This window comes from Plectropomus leopardus, chromosome 13 (assembly GCF_008729295.1).
Source record: "Plectropomus leopardus isolate mb chromosome 13, YSFRI_Pleo_2.0, whole genome shotgun sequence".
In the NCBI taxonomy this organism is placed as follows: domain Eukaryota; kingdom Metazoa; phylum Chordata; class Actinopteri; order Perciformes; family Serranidae; genus Plectropomus; species Plectropomus leopardus.
The window spans coordinates 3,586,261-3,602,087 of NC_056475.1; the positions used below are offsets into that span (position 1 = coordinate 3,586,261).

Here is a 15,827-nt window from a genome sequence, read left to right on the forward strand (position 1 = left end):
AGTTATTTTTTGTCTCACTGTTTTGTGCCTGTCTTGTTCCCATTTGGCACAGATGCCCAATCAGTCTCAGTGATGAATTGATTAAAATCTGGTAGACAGTCCTGTTCATCAGCTGCAAAACCACCTCAGTCCCAAATATGAGAACGCAGTTAGACCTTGTTCTGTTTTCTGAACATCATGAAAATCGTTTAGCGACACTTCACATGTGATATATTAATTATCCAGTCAGCGCACAGCATTTAATGAAAGATAATACAACAGGTCCCACCAATCAGCTCTCCTCTCTCCTTCAGCTCCTGCCTCCCTCCTCAGTTCTCATATCTATCCTCCAACCAGTCTAAATTATTTTGGCAGCAGATGGGAGCGGATACAAAAATCCACACGCATTAAAATTACATCTGCAGAAACAGCCCAATTCCTACAGTTTATCAAATCATTTGCTACACATTTGAAAGCAGTTGTTTACAAACACAAATCCATTTTTCATACTGTGTCATGGAAGAGCGAGTTGGGGCATTTGCTTCCTTGAATAACATATTAGTCAAAGCACCCGCTGCGTCAAGTGCATTTTACGCTGAAATTTGAAAAGTACATACATGATGCATGTCTCATCCAGTCCGTTGAAATGTGCATGTGAGGTGCATGTTGAGCATTACAGGGGGAGCAGTGTTAAACTCTCGTCTCCTGCTTTCTTCTCAGCGCTCAGGATGTGCCATCTGCATGTTGCCTTTGATTAAGGCTTGCCCCAGATCTGCTATCTAATGAGCTCAGAGCTCAATCAATAATTCACTCAAGTTTGAATAAAATCCAGGCTGATCAGGTCCATTCATACAAGAACGTAATCAGCGTCTTTGAGCAGCCTCGATGATGCTCCTGCCATTAGCTTTGTCCTGCTTCTTGGCTTGTTTGTCAAAGTTGAAGATCTATTTGGCTCTTGCCTCTGAGTAATCTCTCAGGTGTGGGATTTAATAGTATTCACAGATTTGGGGAAGAGCATAATCAATCCTCTTTTAATTTAGTTTTAATCTTTAAAATGTAATTAGAAATCATGGTTCACTCATAGCTGCTTTTGTAATCTACACCATGATTGTCCTGCATACCAGATTCTTCCAAATCCAGTTGATATACTTTTATTCATCTTTTACCAGTTTTTAAGAGGTTTGACTCCATTGAAAGTAGGTTTGTATGATTGTGAAATTTTGGGCCAATACTGATGATTAACCTTATGTGACATCACTTTTCTTGTGCTGCATTTAGACACATTTAGACACTTTTAACAAGTATAAAAACCTTTGAATCTTTGAAGCATATCAGTGCGATTTCTTTCAGAAACATGGGGGGAAAAAGGCAATGAGCAATTTAGCAGGAAATAATCCACAAGTTGCAAAAAATCAGTAGATTTAGAAAATTAATTTTAAAACGCTGGGGAACAATGTCTGGGGAAAAAGAAAAAAGTCAGAAAAAAAATGTTTTTGATGATCATAATAACATATTCAACATTGTTTTAAATAAAGCTAAATCAAGATTTGTGGCGACTACAGTTAAAATGGAGAGTATTCATACGTTTCTATTTTTTCATTTAAATTATTGTAACGCTATTTTTACACCTTATTTTTACCCCCCCTCTTTACCCCCCTGACCTTACCATCCGTGCCCCCCCCCCCCCCCCCCCCCCCCCCCCCCCCCCCCCCCCCCCCCCCCCCCCCCCCCCCCCCCCCCCCCCCCCCCCCCCCCCCCCCCCCCCCCCCCCCCCCCCCCCCCCCCCCCCCCCCCCAAAGACCTTACCATCCGTGCCCTTGTTGCCAAATCTTAACCATCATCTGTGATTCAGATTGTTCAACGCTTCTGATGAGGTGTAATTAGGACAATGTCTTGCACAATGCAGCATTTTAGTGATATTCTTTATCTCAGAAATATGTGAAAATTAATTACAAATGCAGCTACAGCCACAGCTACAGTCGTCTTGATACATTCAGATTGGGCACAAACAGGGAAAGTATCAGAGCCTCTTTTTTAAAGTGATCCATCATCACTGATGCACAGTGCATCGCACAGGACTCCGAACTGCTTAAATATTGAGCACAAACAGAACATTTTGATCCTGCCTAAAGGATTAACAGAAAAAAAATAAAAGATGTCTTGGCACTGACCACACTTTGCTACAGAGAGAAAGGCACAGTATATTCACATCTGTTACCAGAGTACATGGCACAGTTGATAAATGAGACAATAAAATAGTTCTTAAAACAAAACTCTTTGCTGTAAATGATTATTAGCTAAAGTGCTAATTAGATTACACTAAGAAACAGAGCTTTAGGCCTTGCGCACACTTGCGGCTCATTATAGAAACCCTAAAACCGTCAAATCCACACCTCAAGGGAACGCCAAAGTGCTAAGAACAACTAGCTGGAAACATTTTGAAAGATCTCAGCTTTAGGGTTCATACAATGAGCAGTTATGTAAGCCATAAGCCATAAATGCTTGAGTAATGAATTATTTTTCTGTGTTATGTTTGTTATTTTTGCCAAGGAGTTTATTTTTATTTTTTATTTTTTGGTCTGCTCAGATATAAATGAATGTGAGCGAACGTTACTCCACAGGCCAACAAAGAGCCGTTGAGTTTTTGGTGTGCCGCACTCCATGTGTCCATTTCTGAAGTACTTCAAAAAAGTACCAAAAAACTCTCTTGGATTTTTTAAATCAATTAAGTCCCATGTCTGTCAGAGCAGATTATCGTTTTTTTTTTTTTTTCTTTTTTTTTTGGAAAAAAAAATTTTTTAGTCTACAAATCAATGATACAAAAATATTTGGATGAGAGAGAATAAGTTATTAACACCCATCCACTGTAAGCGCTTTATAAATATTGATATTTTGTACACAGGACTAAGGTTTTCCTTCAAGAAATCACCATCCGCCAATCAGCATGATTGTCTGTCACTCTGTGTTTTGATGCAGATCAGAATCCAAATGATGATTAAAAATTAAAACATTTTCTTTTAATATTTTAGAGAAACAGTGCGTCCTTGGCAGAAGTATGAGTTTCAGTCATCTCAAGTTTTTATTTGTTTTGTTTTGGAGTTCTGCCAACCCTGATACAAATCCTGTTTTTTAGTGCCAGGTCTTAAGAAACATATTTCATTGGGTAAATCTCTTTTGCACCTTGTGTGCCTTACTTTAAATAGAAAATATTTGTTTTAACTGAAAAAATTGATGTCCAAGCTGCATTAAATATTTAAGTTTACTGAACTTGAGTAGACAAGTTGAATCACTGTCGAAATACCTCAAGTTGTCTTTTCAAATTAATTCAACTTAAACTTTTAAGGCAGCCCAGAAACCAAAGTTAAGACAAACAGTTTTTACAGTTTGTGCACTTGTTGTCTTAGTATTATTATCTTTTTGACATGTATTCTTAAATTCGGAGAAAATGACACCAGAGTGTAACACCTGACTATCCCTCTGCAGTTCCTCCTGATGACCCGGTGATCGTGGGGGCCCCGGTGGTGAGTTTACGGGCCGGTGACCACCTCAACCTCACATGTCACGCAGATAACGCCAAACCTGCTGCGTCCATCATCTGGATCCGCAACGGTCTGGTCCTGAGTGGAGCCATGTACTCAAAGGTATGCTGGGAGAGTTTGGGTGATATGTTGTACCTCCATTAGATAATTTTGCTTAACTCTTTGAAACATCAAGGGACGTCAGTTTTCTTCACAAGTATTTAGACCTTTTAACGCTGAGCAAATGGGTATGATTTATTTCAGAAACATGGGAAAAAGGGCAATGAGTAAGGAAACCTGGGGAAATCATTTCCAGGGAAAAAGAAAAAAGCTAGTGTACTTATAATATATCATAATAATGTGTTTAATTTTATGTAACAAAATTGTAATTTTTAGCACTTAATACCTTTTTTACTTGCTTTTCCTTGTTTGTTATTTTCCTTTTTTAATTGCTGTTGTTCACTTTTTACCGTCTACAAACTGTCTAAATGTGTTTTTTTTTCTCTACCTTACCATAAAACCTTTTCCTCAAAACCTTACCATCCATGCCCTTGTTGCCTAAACCTAACCATCCCTGCCAGCGTGTGTTTGTTGATGTTGACTTGAGATGAGTGTTAGCATACCAGCAGGCGGCGGTCGTCTATAATTAGTCTTAAAAAAGGGAAACCAGAAGAACGTCTTTACTCTAGTTCACCATGTAGCATTTTAACAGCACAATCCAGTGTTTAAAGAACAGAGCTTATTAACTATGTGCCCGTGAACAACAACCCAAACCATCAGGAAATGTTTCTGGTAAAGAGCTCAGTGACTAAAAAAAAAGACAATCTTATCTTATGTAACATGTTTGTTGTAACCTCACCCCCTCTTCATCTTAGCCCTTTGTTTAATTTCCTCACGTCTTTCTCTTCTTGTTCACTGAGCTGAACCGCCCAGGTGATTTCATTCACCAGTGAGCTCCACTAATACACCAACATACTGAATCAGTGGGAAAAAAGCCGACCAGGGTTGATGGGGGCCAACGGTGCGGGACACACCGCGGTCACTAAGGCCAGAGACATTCGCCGTCGGCCCAACATTGACCGACAGCCGACCGTCTTTATCGCAGATGTTAGTGGACGTCCTGACAGTTGCGATTTTTGCCTCTGAGGCCCTCTATAAGGTAGTATTAGTCCACCACAAAGCATGATGGGCCAAGTCACCAAGAAGTACAAAAAAAGAGTTGACTGTCTCAGCTCATCAAATCAAACTGTCAAGAAACACATAAAGGGACAGTTAAAGTATCCTGCTTACAGTCTGGCTGTGCGCCACAGAAAGCTTTTCAAGACGACTTCCATTGTGTCGCCCACACTGCTGAGTGGGTGACCTGTAGCAGGCAGTCGCCCTTAAAGAAATCGCCTGACTGAGGGTACACAAAAGGAGGAAGGACTTGTACCAAAGCTTTTGACCTCTGATTGAGGTCAGAGTCACAGCCCTACCATGCAGGATTTGGTCGTGTCCTGCTCACAGGCACTTTGGCAGCAGCCAAGCATCACCTCAGCCATTACAGTGCACTTTCCCTGAGCACTGGACCACCCTGCTGCCCCGTGCTGACACTAAAGTGATAACCAGCCCAGAAAAATGGGTCTTGTAGCCTGTGTTGTCATGTCAGATGAATTAGATGTTAACTTCAGTGAGAGTGCTGTACCTGAAATAGTGATGATACCAGTCATGCAGAGAAATTACCACCCCTCTCTAGTGGCGAGTCAATTGACTCCCTGCTATTGCATCTGTCTGTGTGTTTACCTCCGAAAAGGTCTTGTCAAGACACCTGATCAATAAACTTTTGTTTATAGCCTGTGGAGAGCTACAGTCGTTCCATTTGTCTTGTCCATATGCGTTTCTTCCACCTTGGCCCCACAATGTTATGAGACAAAATAAAATATGTAATGTTAAATCTTAATGCGGTGCATAAGACTTGCTGGTATTAGAATTTGTAGGCCGCGTGCTGCTTTTCATGCTGACATTTACTTCTCAACAAGTTTATTGTTGAAATAACTTTTACATGCACTTTGAAAGTCCATCTCCTGCAGTTTCACACGACCCTATTCTACAAATCTATATATGTCCACCTCATTGTGCAATACCAACATGTTCTCATCCCAAGTCAACAAACTTTCACGTGTACATATTACGTTCTAGTTATCTTCCTATGTCTGTTGTTGACATTCTGAGTTGCCGCAACAGCAGGACATCAAGAAAAGTCTATGTTGAGGATTAGGCAACGAAAGCGTGCGGTAAGGGTTACGAAAAACATCATTGTTTGGCTCTACATTCATATTGGAAGTAAACAGCGGGCTGCTGGGCGAAAGTCTAGGGTTTGTTTGACCCACTTCCCCTCCCCCCTGCCTGGTAGAAACCCTTGATCCTATATGACGTAATTTCGGCAGCATTTCAATCTGACACCGTCCAGGTGTGTATCATACGACTGTGCCAGGTGCCATCTGGCCGACCCGGGTCATATAGACGCAATCACACCAAGACGCATTGCACCAGCTGTAACCGCTCCAGAAATGCCTTAAAAACGCATAAAAAACAGCAGGGCTGTGTGCGCATACTCCATACACGTGACCAAAAGTGATGAGCAGTGTGACTCTGCACCTTGAGCTGAAAAGTTGAACATTTCTTAACTTTTATGCATGCCAAAAAACCAGAGGAGAGCCCAGCAGGCACGCTGTACCTTTTCTAGCGATGCGTCTCAAGCCTCAGTGTGACCTGGGTGAAAGTCCTATATTTGTTTGATCCATCTACCTCCCCTCCATCCCTCCCTACTCTGACTTTTTTTTTCTTTATACCACGTCATAGCCACTTTACATCGCGTTAGCTGATAACCCAGTACGTCTCATAGAGATGCTTCAGGGTGCCCTGTGTCGGTAACAGATGCCGACATCCACCTACCAAACTGCAGTACTTGCTGCCCTGGGAGTGAGAACAGGCTGACAATGCATGCCACTAATTGCCTTTTAAATTATTTAATAACAGTTTAATTTGGCACTAAAGTGTACCTCTGACTGTACTGATTACATCGCTGCTGTTTGGACAAAATGTTTGTTTTTGTGTAATTTAATATTATTAATCATGTTCCCCTTAGGACTCTTGCTCCTAGCGTATTTTTATAGACTAATGTACCTGTATGAGCCTAAAAACACAACATGCTCTTTGCTGCATTTCCAAGTCACAGAGGAGATTTTATTTGATGTTTGCGCTACTTCTGGAGAAGAAAATTATCATTTCTACATGAAGGGATTCTGTTACAGAATTGACATTAGTTAGTTAGTTAGTTAGTAAGAAATGCAGTCTCTTACAGACAAACTATAGATAGCTTTAAATGCATATTGTTCACTAAGACGTGACCATCTGACACTATGAACACACACATTCCACCGCTGTTTTCTTCTTCAAACTTACCACCTTAACAATGTTAATTACCGGTTCATGAAGACAAATGTCTTTTTCGTGCTCAGCCACTGTCTTTGGCAAATTAACAGAATATGGAGCTTTGCCGAACAGGATAATTATAAGTAAGGTTGGGAGGTGACGAGTTTACGCACAGGCTCAGTTTTCTCCATAACATTAAGATTTACTATGAGAAACAGATGTAAGTGGTCTATAATGATCTATAGGAGGATTATGTATGTTTGTCTATTTACAGCAGATTGAAAGCGACACGTATGCTAAGCTTCTATAAACAGAGCCAAATAGACTCAATACTGAGTGAGAACAAAGAAAAAACAGCTCACAACTTTGCAAGCATTTCTGAAAACATTTATCATGAGACATGATGGCAAATATGATTTAATCTTTTTTAAAAGAAGCCTGCAGCACAACAAATGTTGTTGAACTGGTGAACAATGAATGTTCTCCTGATTGTTGTGGGTTGAACAGATTTTAAAAGTTTTTTTTTGAAGGTGTGGTGATGTCATTTCTCTTTATTTCTTCTCTTTTCTCACTGTCTGTAGTTAACCCTGAAACACCAGGATCGACATCAGCTTCCTTGTTCTGCATTCAGACACCTTTTACTAGCATTTAAACCTTTGAAACCTGAGAAAATTGGTTTGATTTCTCTAAAAATAGAGGAAAAAATCCATGAGAAATGCAAACTGCAAAAAGAATTAGTAAAAGGTTACAAGGAAATAACATGAAAATTACATGGGAGGATTATTAGGAAAAATTGGGACAAATGTTCCAGAACAAAATCGATTTATAATTCTCTTAACTATATATTTAGAAACGTACAGAAAAACATTTTTTAGCACTCTCTTGAGGATGAGGCTTTTTTTTTTTTTTTGCTTATTTTCAGGTCAATTTCTTCTATTTTTTTGCTGATGTCTTGCTAATTTATGGGCCATTTCCTGTTAAGTTACTCATGACCCTCCTCCCATGTTTTTGAAAGAAATCAAGCCAACTTGCTTAGGTTTCAAAGGGACAAACACCTCAGGGATGCTTGTTTACTTACACAATATCTTTCTTTTTTTCAGTTAACATAACTTTCAGCATCTAACTCTCAACTGCCTGCAGCTCTGAATACCCTCATCCCTTTATAAAACAGCACTTTATTCAGTCACTTTTTCTTTTTTAACAGTAACTCAGACAGCAGCCATTAACAGAGGTATATGATTCACAGTAGCTATAAAAGCAGCCAATGCACTAACTGCAAACTGGAGTCAGACTTTAAAGAAATCACTGACTACAAATATAAAATTCATGAACAAATAAAGATATGATGGTATGTACATTGCACATTTTTGTCTTTATATCTCATGCTGTGAAACTCATTCCATGGACAATTTTACACATTTATGCACAAACTATCACTTTTTCTTTTTTCTTTTTTTGCAGTAGTTGTTTTTGGTTCATTATCTGTTTTCTTATGCACAAATGCACCAAATCAAATCCCTACTTTGTGAAACCTACTTGGCAATAAACCAAATTCTGATTATGGTTCACAGTGAGCAAGTAAAATACAAAACAGAAATTAGCTGCATGCAACATTCAGAGCAGTAACATAGCATCAGACTACCTTTTTCTGCATCCTGAGCAAATAATTAATTCACTACCTCTGTGTGTTGTAATCCCAGCTTCTCTGTTTTTTGTTGTGATAGACAATCTTACAACAATTTTCAAAGACTGACAATGATTTGATTGAAATTTTGATCATAAGGAAATGTGCCATATTCCATCACAATTTGCACTGGAGATCTCACCATTAATGTAATGTAATGGCCACAAACAACAAATTCATTAACACACATTATTCATTCATTCAAACCTTTATTTAAGACTCGGGGAATCATTGAGGGAGACCGTCATTTTCAGTGATGCTGAGCAAGAACAATGCATTTAAAACATAAGCAATCAAAAGAAACAAGACTGAATCATACAAAGGAACAAACAATAATAGCATTGAAAATAGCTAAAAATAGAAATGCAGGAAAACAACATGGTAAGGTGTAGAAATTATAATAAAAAAAATTGCACTTGATTAAAACAAGATCTGAAATAAGGCATTTGAATAGCCGCAATGATGGAAGAGTGTCCAAGTTCAAGTTTGGGGAATGTGATGTAACAAGCTATTGTGACCGAGTACCCAGATTATGTGATGAAATATAGGAAGAAAGCATCTGTTTCAAAGCTTTACAGATGCCTAAAAGCCAAGGCTGGTCCCAAAAATGAGGCCAAGCCAACCTTTTGGTAAAGATGGCAGTGGTGGGTCTGTAAGGATGGTACACATTCAGCTCTCATAAATCAATAGTACCTAAAGCTGCCCTTGCCATAAAATCAAGATGTGGTTGCCATATTTTAATTTTAATTTTAAATAGTCCTGACTCTTACATTTTATGTTGTGGTAGATTTTATCTGGGTGATCAGATTTCCAGTGGATTGTAATGCACTTTCTTAAAATCAATACATTTTTTTCAATATTCATTCCAAGGGTCCGTATCGCCTGTGTTTAGCAGACACAAGCGAGGTGATTTTGTAATATGAATATCCAAACATTGTGATATAATATCAGCAACAAATTTCCAAAATGTTGACAACGGTTTACAGGACCTACAATAGAAGTTGCCTTTTCATTTTTTACACTGCCAGCACAGAAGGGACATTTCATTATTCCTTTTTTGAAGTTTTCTGCTGTGTCATATCTTCTACGGAGAGTTTTGTAAAGAGAAAGATTGTTTCTCACATTGTAAGAGCATTTGTGAACGTTCAAACATAAAAAAGACCATTCTTCTTTTTTTATTTTTGTCTTTCAATCCTTTTCCCATTTACATTGAATTGCCTTTGTATTTGTGGACAAACAGTCTAACAGGGATTTATATACTTTATAGATACATTGAGCAGTTTTTACAAAACAAACTGAACCGTGTACATAGGTGTTCTCTCTGGGCCCCTCCCCGCTCCCACAGCTATGTGTTCTAGCGTCCTTGTGGGCCCCCTCTCGAGCGCTTTGTATACTCAGTACCCCTTTTCCCCCAGTCACACTCCCCTGATCCCACCAACCCTCTGTCCCCGGGAGGTTATTTTACCGTTCCTTCGAATACCTTTCTTGAAGTGAATTTGCTACATCAATGTTGTACCAGATGAGATTTTTATTTTGATCCACAGGGTGAGAGTGAGTTTTCCTATCATGCTTAAAACGTGACAAAAATAGAGAAAATGCTCCAATGTTGTTAATTATTGACATTTTCTCTGGCGGTTTGTTCACTTTGTTCAGTCCTGGGCTGGAAACCAAAAGAGTGAGAGGTCCTTTTAAAGGCGTATTCCCCTGATGTGGAGTCTTAGTGCACTTCAGCTTTGTAGCTGTGGCAGACCGACAGCCCTTGATTCATTATAGAAACTCATAAATTAGACAGAGCCAAGTCACTTAAACATGTTTATTAAAGACAGACACAGCTTCTCTCATTAATATTGTATTTACATGCCATTTTACATTACTCCCTGTGACAGTATGGGCTTACAGTATTCCTGTGAGGTTTAATCACAGAGTGTTTTATGTGACATAATGTATGCATGTATGTATGCATTTATGTATTTGCTCTGACTGGTGAAATACGTTGTGTGAGATTTACAGAGCAACAGATATTTGGCAGTGAAATGACATCTATTCAGAGAAGAGATTAATAATTCAAGCACTCACTTCATGTCACTCATTTTTCGTATGTAAATGGATTCATGAAGCAGAAGCATTACAACAGAGTCGCAAAACATTTCATTGCAGTTTACTCTAAACAAGATTTGTGACGAATTGCACCTTCGAAACAAGTAATACTCAAGCAATCAATCATTTTTTGAGGGGAGAATCATCATGAGGCATGGTCCCAAAACACCTCACAGTAGGGTAAAACATAGAGTGGCAAATAGATTAACATAAATGAAAATAAGACCACCATGTTCAAAACATTAAATTCAGATTCTATCACATTACTTTCTGAAGTCATCAAATACTGCCGCTTTTGCAGTGATTGCAGCATAAGATCCGGACCTCAAACGCCACCTTTCACAGCTGCATGATATACCGCTGGATGGCGTCAGGTTAAAAAGCTTTAACGACATAATGTAAGTAAGGTCCGGCTGGGCAGGAGGTGGTGGATGGGTCCAACAAACCCCGGACTTTCATTCAGGAGTTCATAATCACTGTCAGTCTGAATGTGATGGGTTGACCACCCGTACCTTTGTAGCTTAGTCACAACCGTGTGCTTTTATTGGCCTCCTGCGGCTGGTTGCCATGTGCTTTTGTTGACATCCCAGCATCGCGAGCAGCATCCTGGAACGTTAACAGCAAACACAGAAAGATACTTAGAGTGTAATATGCAGACGCAGAAGTCTCCTGACAAAGCAGCAATATGTAACAATTTGGAATGAGAATGTTTTGAAAATGCCAAAAATTTGAATAAAATGTTGAAATAATGCAAAATAAAACATGCATATGAAGGTGGAGGAGATGTTGGATGGCATCACACCTAAAGGCAAGATGCCTGCAAAGCTGCAGACCAGTGTTCAAGACCAACAAACAGCAAGAATCGTTGTGTTTTAGTGAGTCATTACTTTGTAGAAGCTTTATAATCAACAAAAATGGTTGTCGTTGATGTTTGCCACAGATAGTGCCACAAACACGGGGCTGTTTTTTAGTGAGACCGCAAACCCCAAATCCCAACTCTTTACGCCAAAACATGATCTTTTCCTAATCACAATCAAGTGTTTTTTGTTTCTAGAAGTAACCAAATGTTAACCAGCATTGCTGAATGTAAAGAAATACAAAGTTTTAAGATATTAGGCACATGGTAATGTACAAACATATCTGTGGTTTGCTGATACATGTATTGCCAGCATTATCTTCTGGTGATTGCTTTTACCCTAAACTGCCCTTGGGAGAAGACACACATTCACTTTGGCGAGTTGGCTTTCATTCTAGAGGTTTTGATTGTACATGTGCCAAAGTGATTCAATAGAGTGGCTAAATTTTTCTACTTGAGCAACAATTAATGTTAAAATGTCTCTGAGCAATTTGAAAGGTTCCAAGGAGACTGATAAAACTTTTCCACTGTTTTCAACCTTTCAGAGAATATCAGCCAAATATAAATTGGTTCAAATTTCAAAAAGTTGGTTTGCAGCTGGAAGCAAAAAGACCTGAAGTATAAACCATGATAACATCAGTCATTGTCTCCATGATGAAAAGAGACAATGGAAAAAGCGAAAACAGAGAGGTCCAAAAGAGCGTGCAGTGTTCTCATTGAAAGTTGGGTCATGCTTCTCTTTTGGGTAAAAACAAATATCTGGAAAAGTGGTACAAAGGTTACATCACATCACCAGTGTCATCTGGGATTTTGCTTCTACTGTTTACCTCTGTTGTGCACTGTGCAACGCCCTCTGATGATAAACTGTCTGTGATTACAATGATTCTGGGCAAAACAGGTGGAAATACAGGCTGATTTGTGTGATAGCATTGAGAAACCTGATCAGAACCTGCTCAAGATTCAGAGCTGATTTGGTGGAAAAGTGGCACAAGCAGTAGAATAGTAAGAGGTGTGATTTGACACCTTTTCAGCTACATCATGTGTACAGTAACCTTAGGTGATGCAAGCACTTGTTTTTTCATGTTTTGAATGTAGATCTGACGTATTTGTTGTTGTTAGTAGGAGTTTAATGAAATGTTGGGGTTAGGCTTGCCTGCACTGTGGTAGGAGGAACTGAAAACCAAACATTTACACAGCTGATTAAAATCTCATCACAATGTGTCCGACAAGTTTGCCTTGGATTTTTTTTGTGTACAGACTAACACCTCCATACAGACAACACTGTTATTCCACCCATTCGACTGTTTACCATTCTTTTCACACACTTTCAAAGTCCAAGTCACACTGAAATTTATTTATTTGTTTATTTGGATCCTCATTAGTTACCACGTAAGCAGCAGCTACTCTTCCTGGGGTCCACACAAGAAAATTACATTGCATAGCATTAAAAGTAGATTACATGACAGCTCATAAGACAGTTAATGAAAAAAACAACAACAAACAAATTCAATTCTATGGTTTTCTATATAACATTCTTCCCGATATCTCAGGCAACAACATAGTTTCTGTACAATTTCAGGTTTGCAGCACAATACACACTCCTCAATCCCATTCACCCAAGAAACATTAAACAGTGTATGTGTCAGCTGTAATCAAAAGTCGATTTCATGAGATGCTTCTTTAATTTCTTTTTAAAATCTTATTTACCTGTTGACTGTGTGAATTTTGATAGAAGACTATTCAGCTCTTTCATTGCTCTGTACATTACTGTGTGTCGCATTGAATTGCATAATTAGACCTTGTAATGCAACGAGAGTGACCTTCACTGGATCAGTTAACAACATATTGAGTTATTTACCTGTTTGACGTTAGTCAGGGACACTCGACTTACTTTTGCAAAATGACAAGAGGCCAGGGGCCAGTCACAATAACTCCATACATGTTTCTAGGATTTTAGGATTCTTCTAAAATTATAGGACATTTAAAGGAATTTAGGATGTTTCAAAGATTTAAACACATTTTTACAATTTTAGGACACTTCTTCGATTTTATGACATTTCTAGGATTTTAAGGCCTTTCTAAGATTTTTGGATGTTTCTAAGATTTTAGGACATTTCTCAGATTTACAAAACATGTTTTGTACGTTTCTTTGAATTCTCTAAGACTTTAAGTACATTTCTGGGAATTCAGAAAACTAATAGAATTTTAAGACGTGTCTAGGATTTAAGGACCTCACTTAGATTTTGGGAAACTTCTCAGATTTTTAGACCTTTCTAGATTGATATGATGTTTCTAGGATTTTAAGACATATCTGGAATTTTAAGGTGTTTCTATAGGATCTTAGGACATTTTTAGGATTGTAGGATATTTCTAGGACTTCAGGATATCCTAGGATTTTAGGATGTTTCTGGGATTTTAAAATGCGTCTAAAATTTCAGGATGTTTCTAGGATTTTAGGACATTAGATATTTAGCGAGGACCTCTGTTCGGGATCCTCCACTGGCACTTTTTTTTATAGACATACTCTATTTTGATGCTGTTTTATGCACGCTGGCACCTTATGTATAGTAAAAATACAAAAAACTATTCCCAGTATGAATCACTTTATTTTTAATTCGAATTAGCAAATGGTTGAGGGGCCACCCAGTACCTTATTGGGGGCCAGATTTGGCCCATGGGCCATAAGTTTAGCATCACTGCATTAGGGGGATAGTTTTATTTGTTGTCACTGTCACCACCCTGACTGAGAGATTACCTTGAGATGCTCACAGTATTTTCATATCATTGCTCTAGAGTATTAAATGTCCCACTGTCTGCAGAGAGTGGTTGGTAAAAGATCTATGGCGGATATTAATTCCTCTCAGAAAGAGCCTTTGGCTGTTGAACGTCACACTAATGACAACTAATGTGATCCTTGCATCATTATGAACACTAACCCTGTTTTAGACTGGATTTATTTTTTTTAGTAATTGCTGAATAAAAGACACTTTGAGGTACAGACATCTGGGATGTCTTTATTGTAATACATTGTGGAATTGGATAATGTGAAATGATTTTAGGTGGAGAATAATTGCCACATTCATGCGGCAGTTAAACCCCTGAGTCAAGTCAAAAAGATGCTGATTTTGGAAAGCATTTTTCCATAGTATTACTATTTTTTAAAAGTTCTTGAATAAAGACACTTGAAAACAATTCCTGGGTCTTTTTCAAGCACCAGTTTACTAATTTCATTTGAACATGAAATTGTTGACCAGTCAGCCGTGTGTTGAGTTAAATTGTCTAAACACATAACAGCCGATGGCTTTGTGTGGTTTGTGCTTCAGCTTGACAGCCTTTTACCACTGCTCGCCTTTGAAGTGGATTTAATGGCTAAAGGGAGCCTCCACTTTGTATATGTGTGAATATTGTGTGGTGGGCCTGCTTGGTGGCCTTGAGAGGGTTCTGTAAAGTGCAGGATTATGTGCAAGCGAATGAGAACCTGGAAGTGAAATAAACACACGCATTCATATTAGTGATTGGCCAAACACCTGGGCAGCTCTCAGGTATCAATGTGTGGTCACATTTGCAAACAACTCAGGTTTTTCCACAGAATGAATAATTTATCCAGCTATTTAAAATATGCCCCGACATCCACTCTGAAAATCGGATGCCCTGAAAAATAACTATTCATTGAGGGACTCACAGTTTCACCAGTCCCCCTAAATAAATAGATAAATGAAGTAAAATGTATTTATGCTCCATGAAGTCAAGGTCAAACAGACTATTACTAAAGTCATGTGTGTTTATTTTCGGGTTGATGAAATGATCGATAATGAATAAATATGACATTTTTTGCCTTGATTCCTCAGACCTTGCTGCGGGATGGTAAGAGGGAGAGCACCGTCAGCACGCTCTACCTTTCTCCCTCCAACATTGAGTCGGGTCAGCAGATTACCTGTCGAGCTTCGAACAAAGCAGCCCCCAACGGCAAAGATGCTACAGTCACTATCGACATTCAGCGTGAGTAACAAACAGCCAAACTTCAAATTTATCATTTGCAATCAATCAAATATGCTCTTCTCATTCAACTAGTGCTTCATTGACAGGATTTAAAGGTCTAGTATGTAGCTTTTAAAGGATATTTGAGGATATTTTGGCAGAAATAGAATATGGATTAATATGTGTATGTTTTAAATGTTGCGGTTTTCATTACCTTGGAAAGAGACGTTTTTATCTACATAAGGAGCCGGTCTTCATCCACAGAGATCGCCATGTTGCACTGCCAGGTTTCTACAGGAGC

General features: G+C 38.7%; 1 protein-coding gene across 1 annotated transcript in view; it reads left to right on the forward strand.

Moving 5' to 3' along the window:
* The window catches only part of kirrel3a (kirre like nephrin family adhesion molecule 3a), a 164,837-nt gene that overhangs the window by 97,201 nt on the left and 51,809 nt on the right, over window positions 1-15,827 (forward strand). Inside the window, exons 5-6 of the mRNA XM_042499533.1 lie at window positions 3,463-3,620; window positions 15,397-15,547. Of these exons, the coding sequence (XP_042355467.1) occupies window positions 3,463-3,620; window positions 15,397-15,547 (309 nt within the window). The remainder of the gene's footprint in view (window positions 1-3,462; window positions 3,621-15,396; window positions 15,548-15,827) is intronic.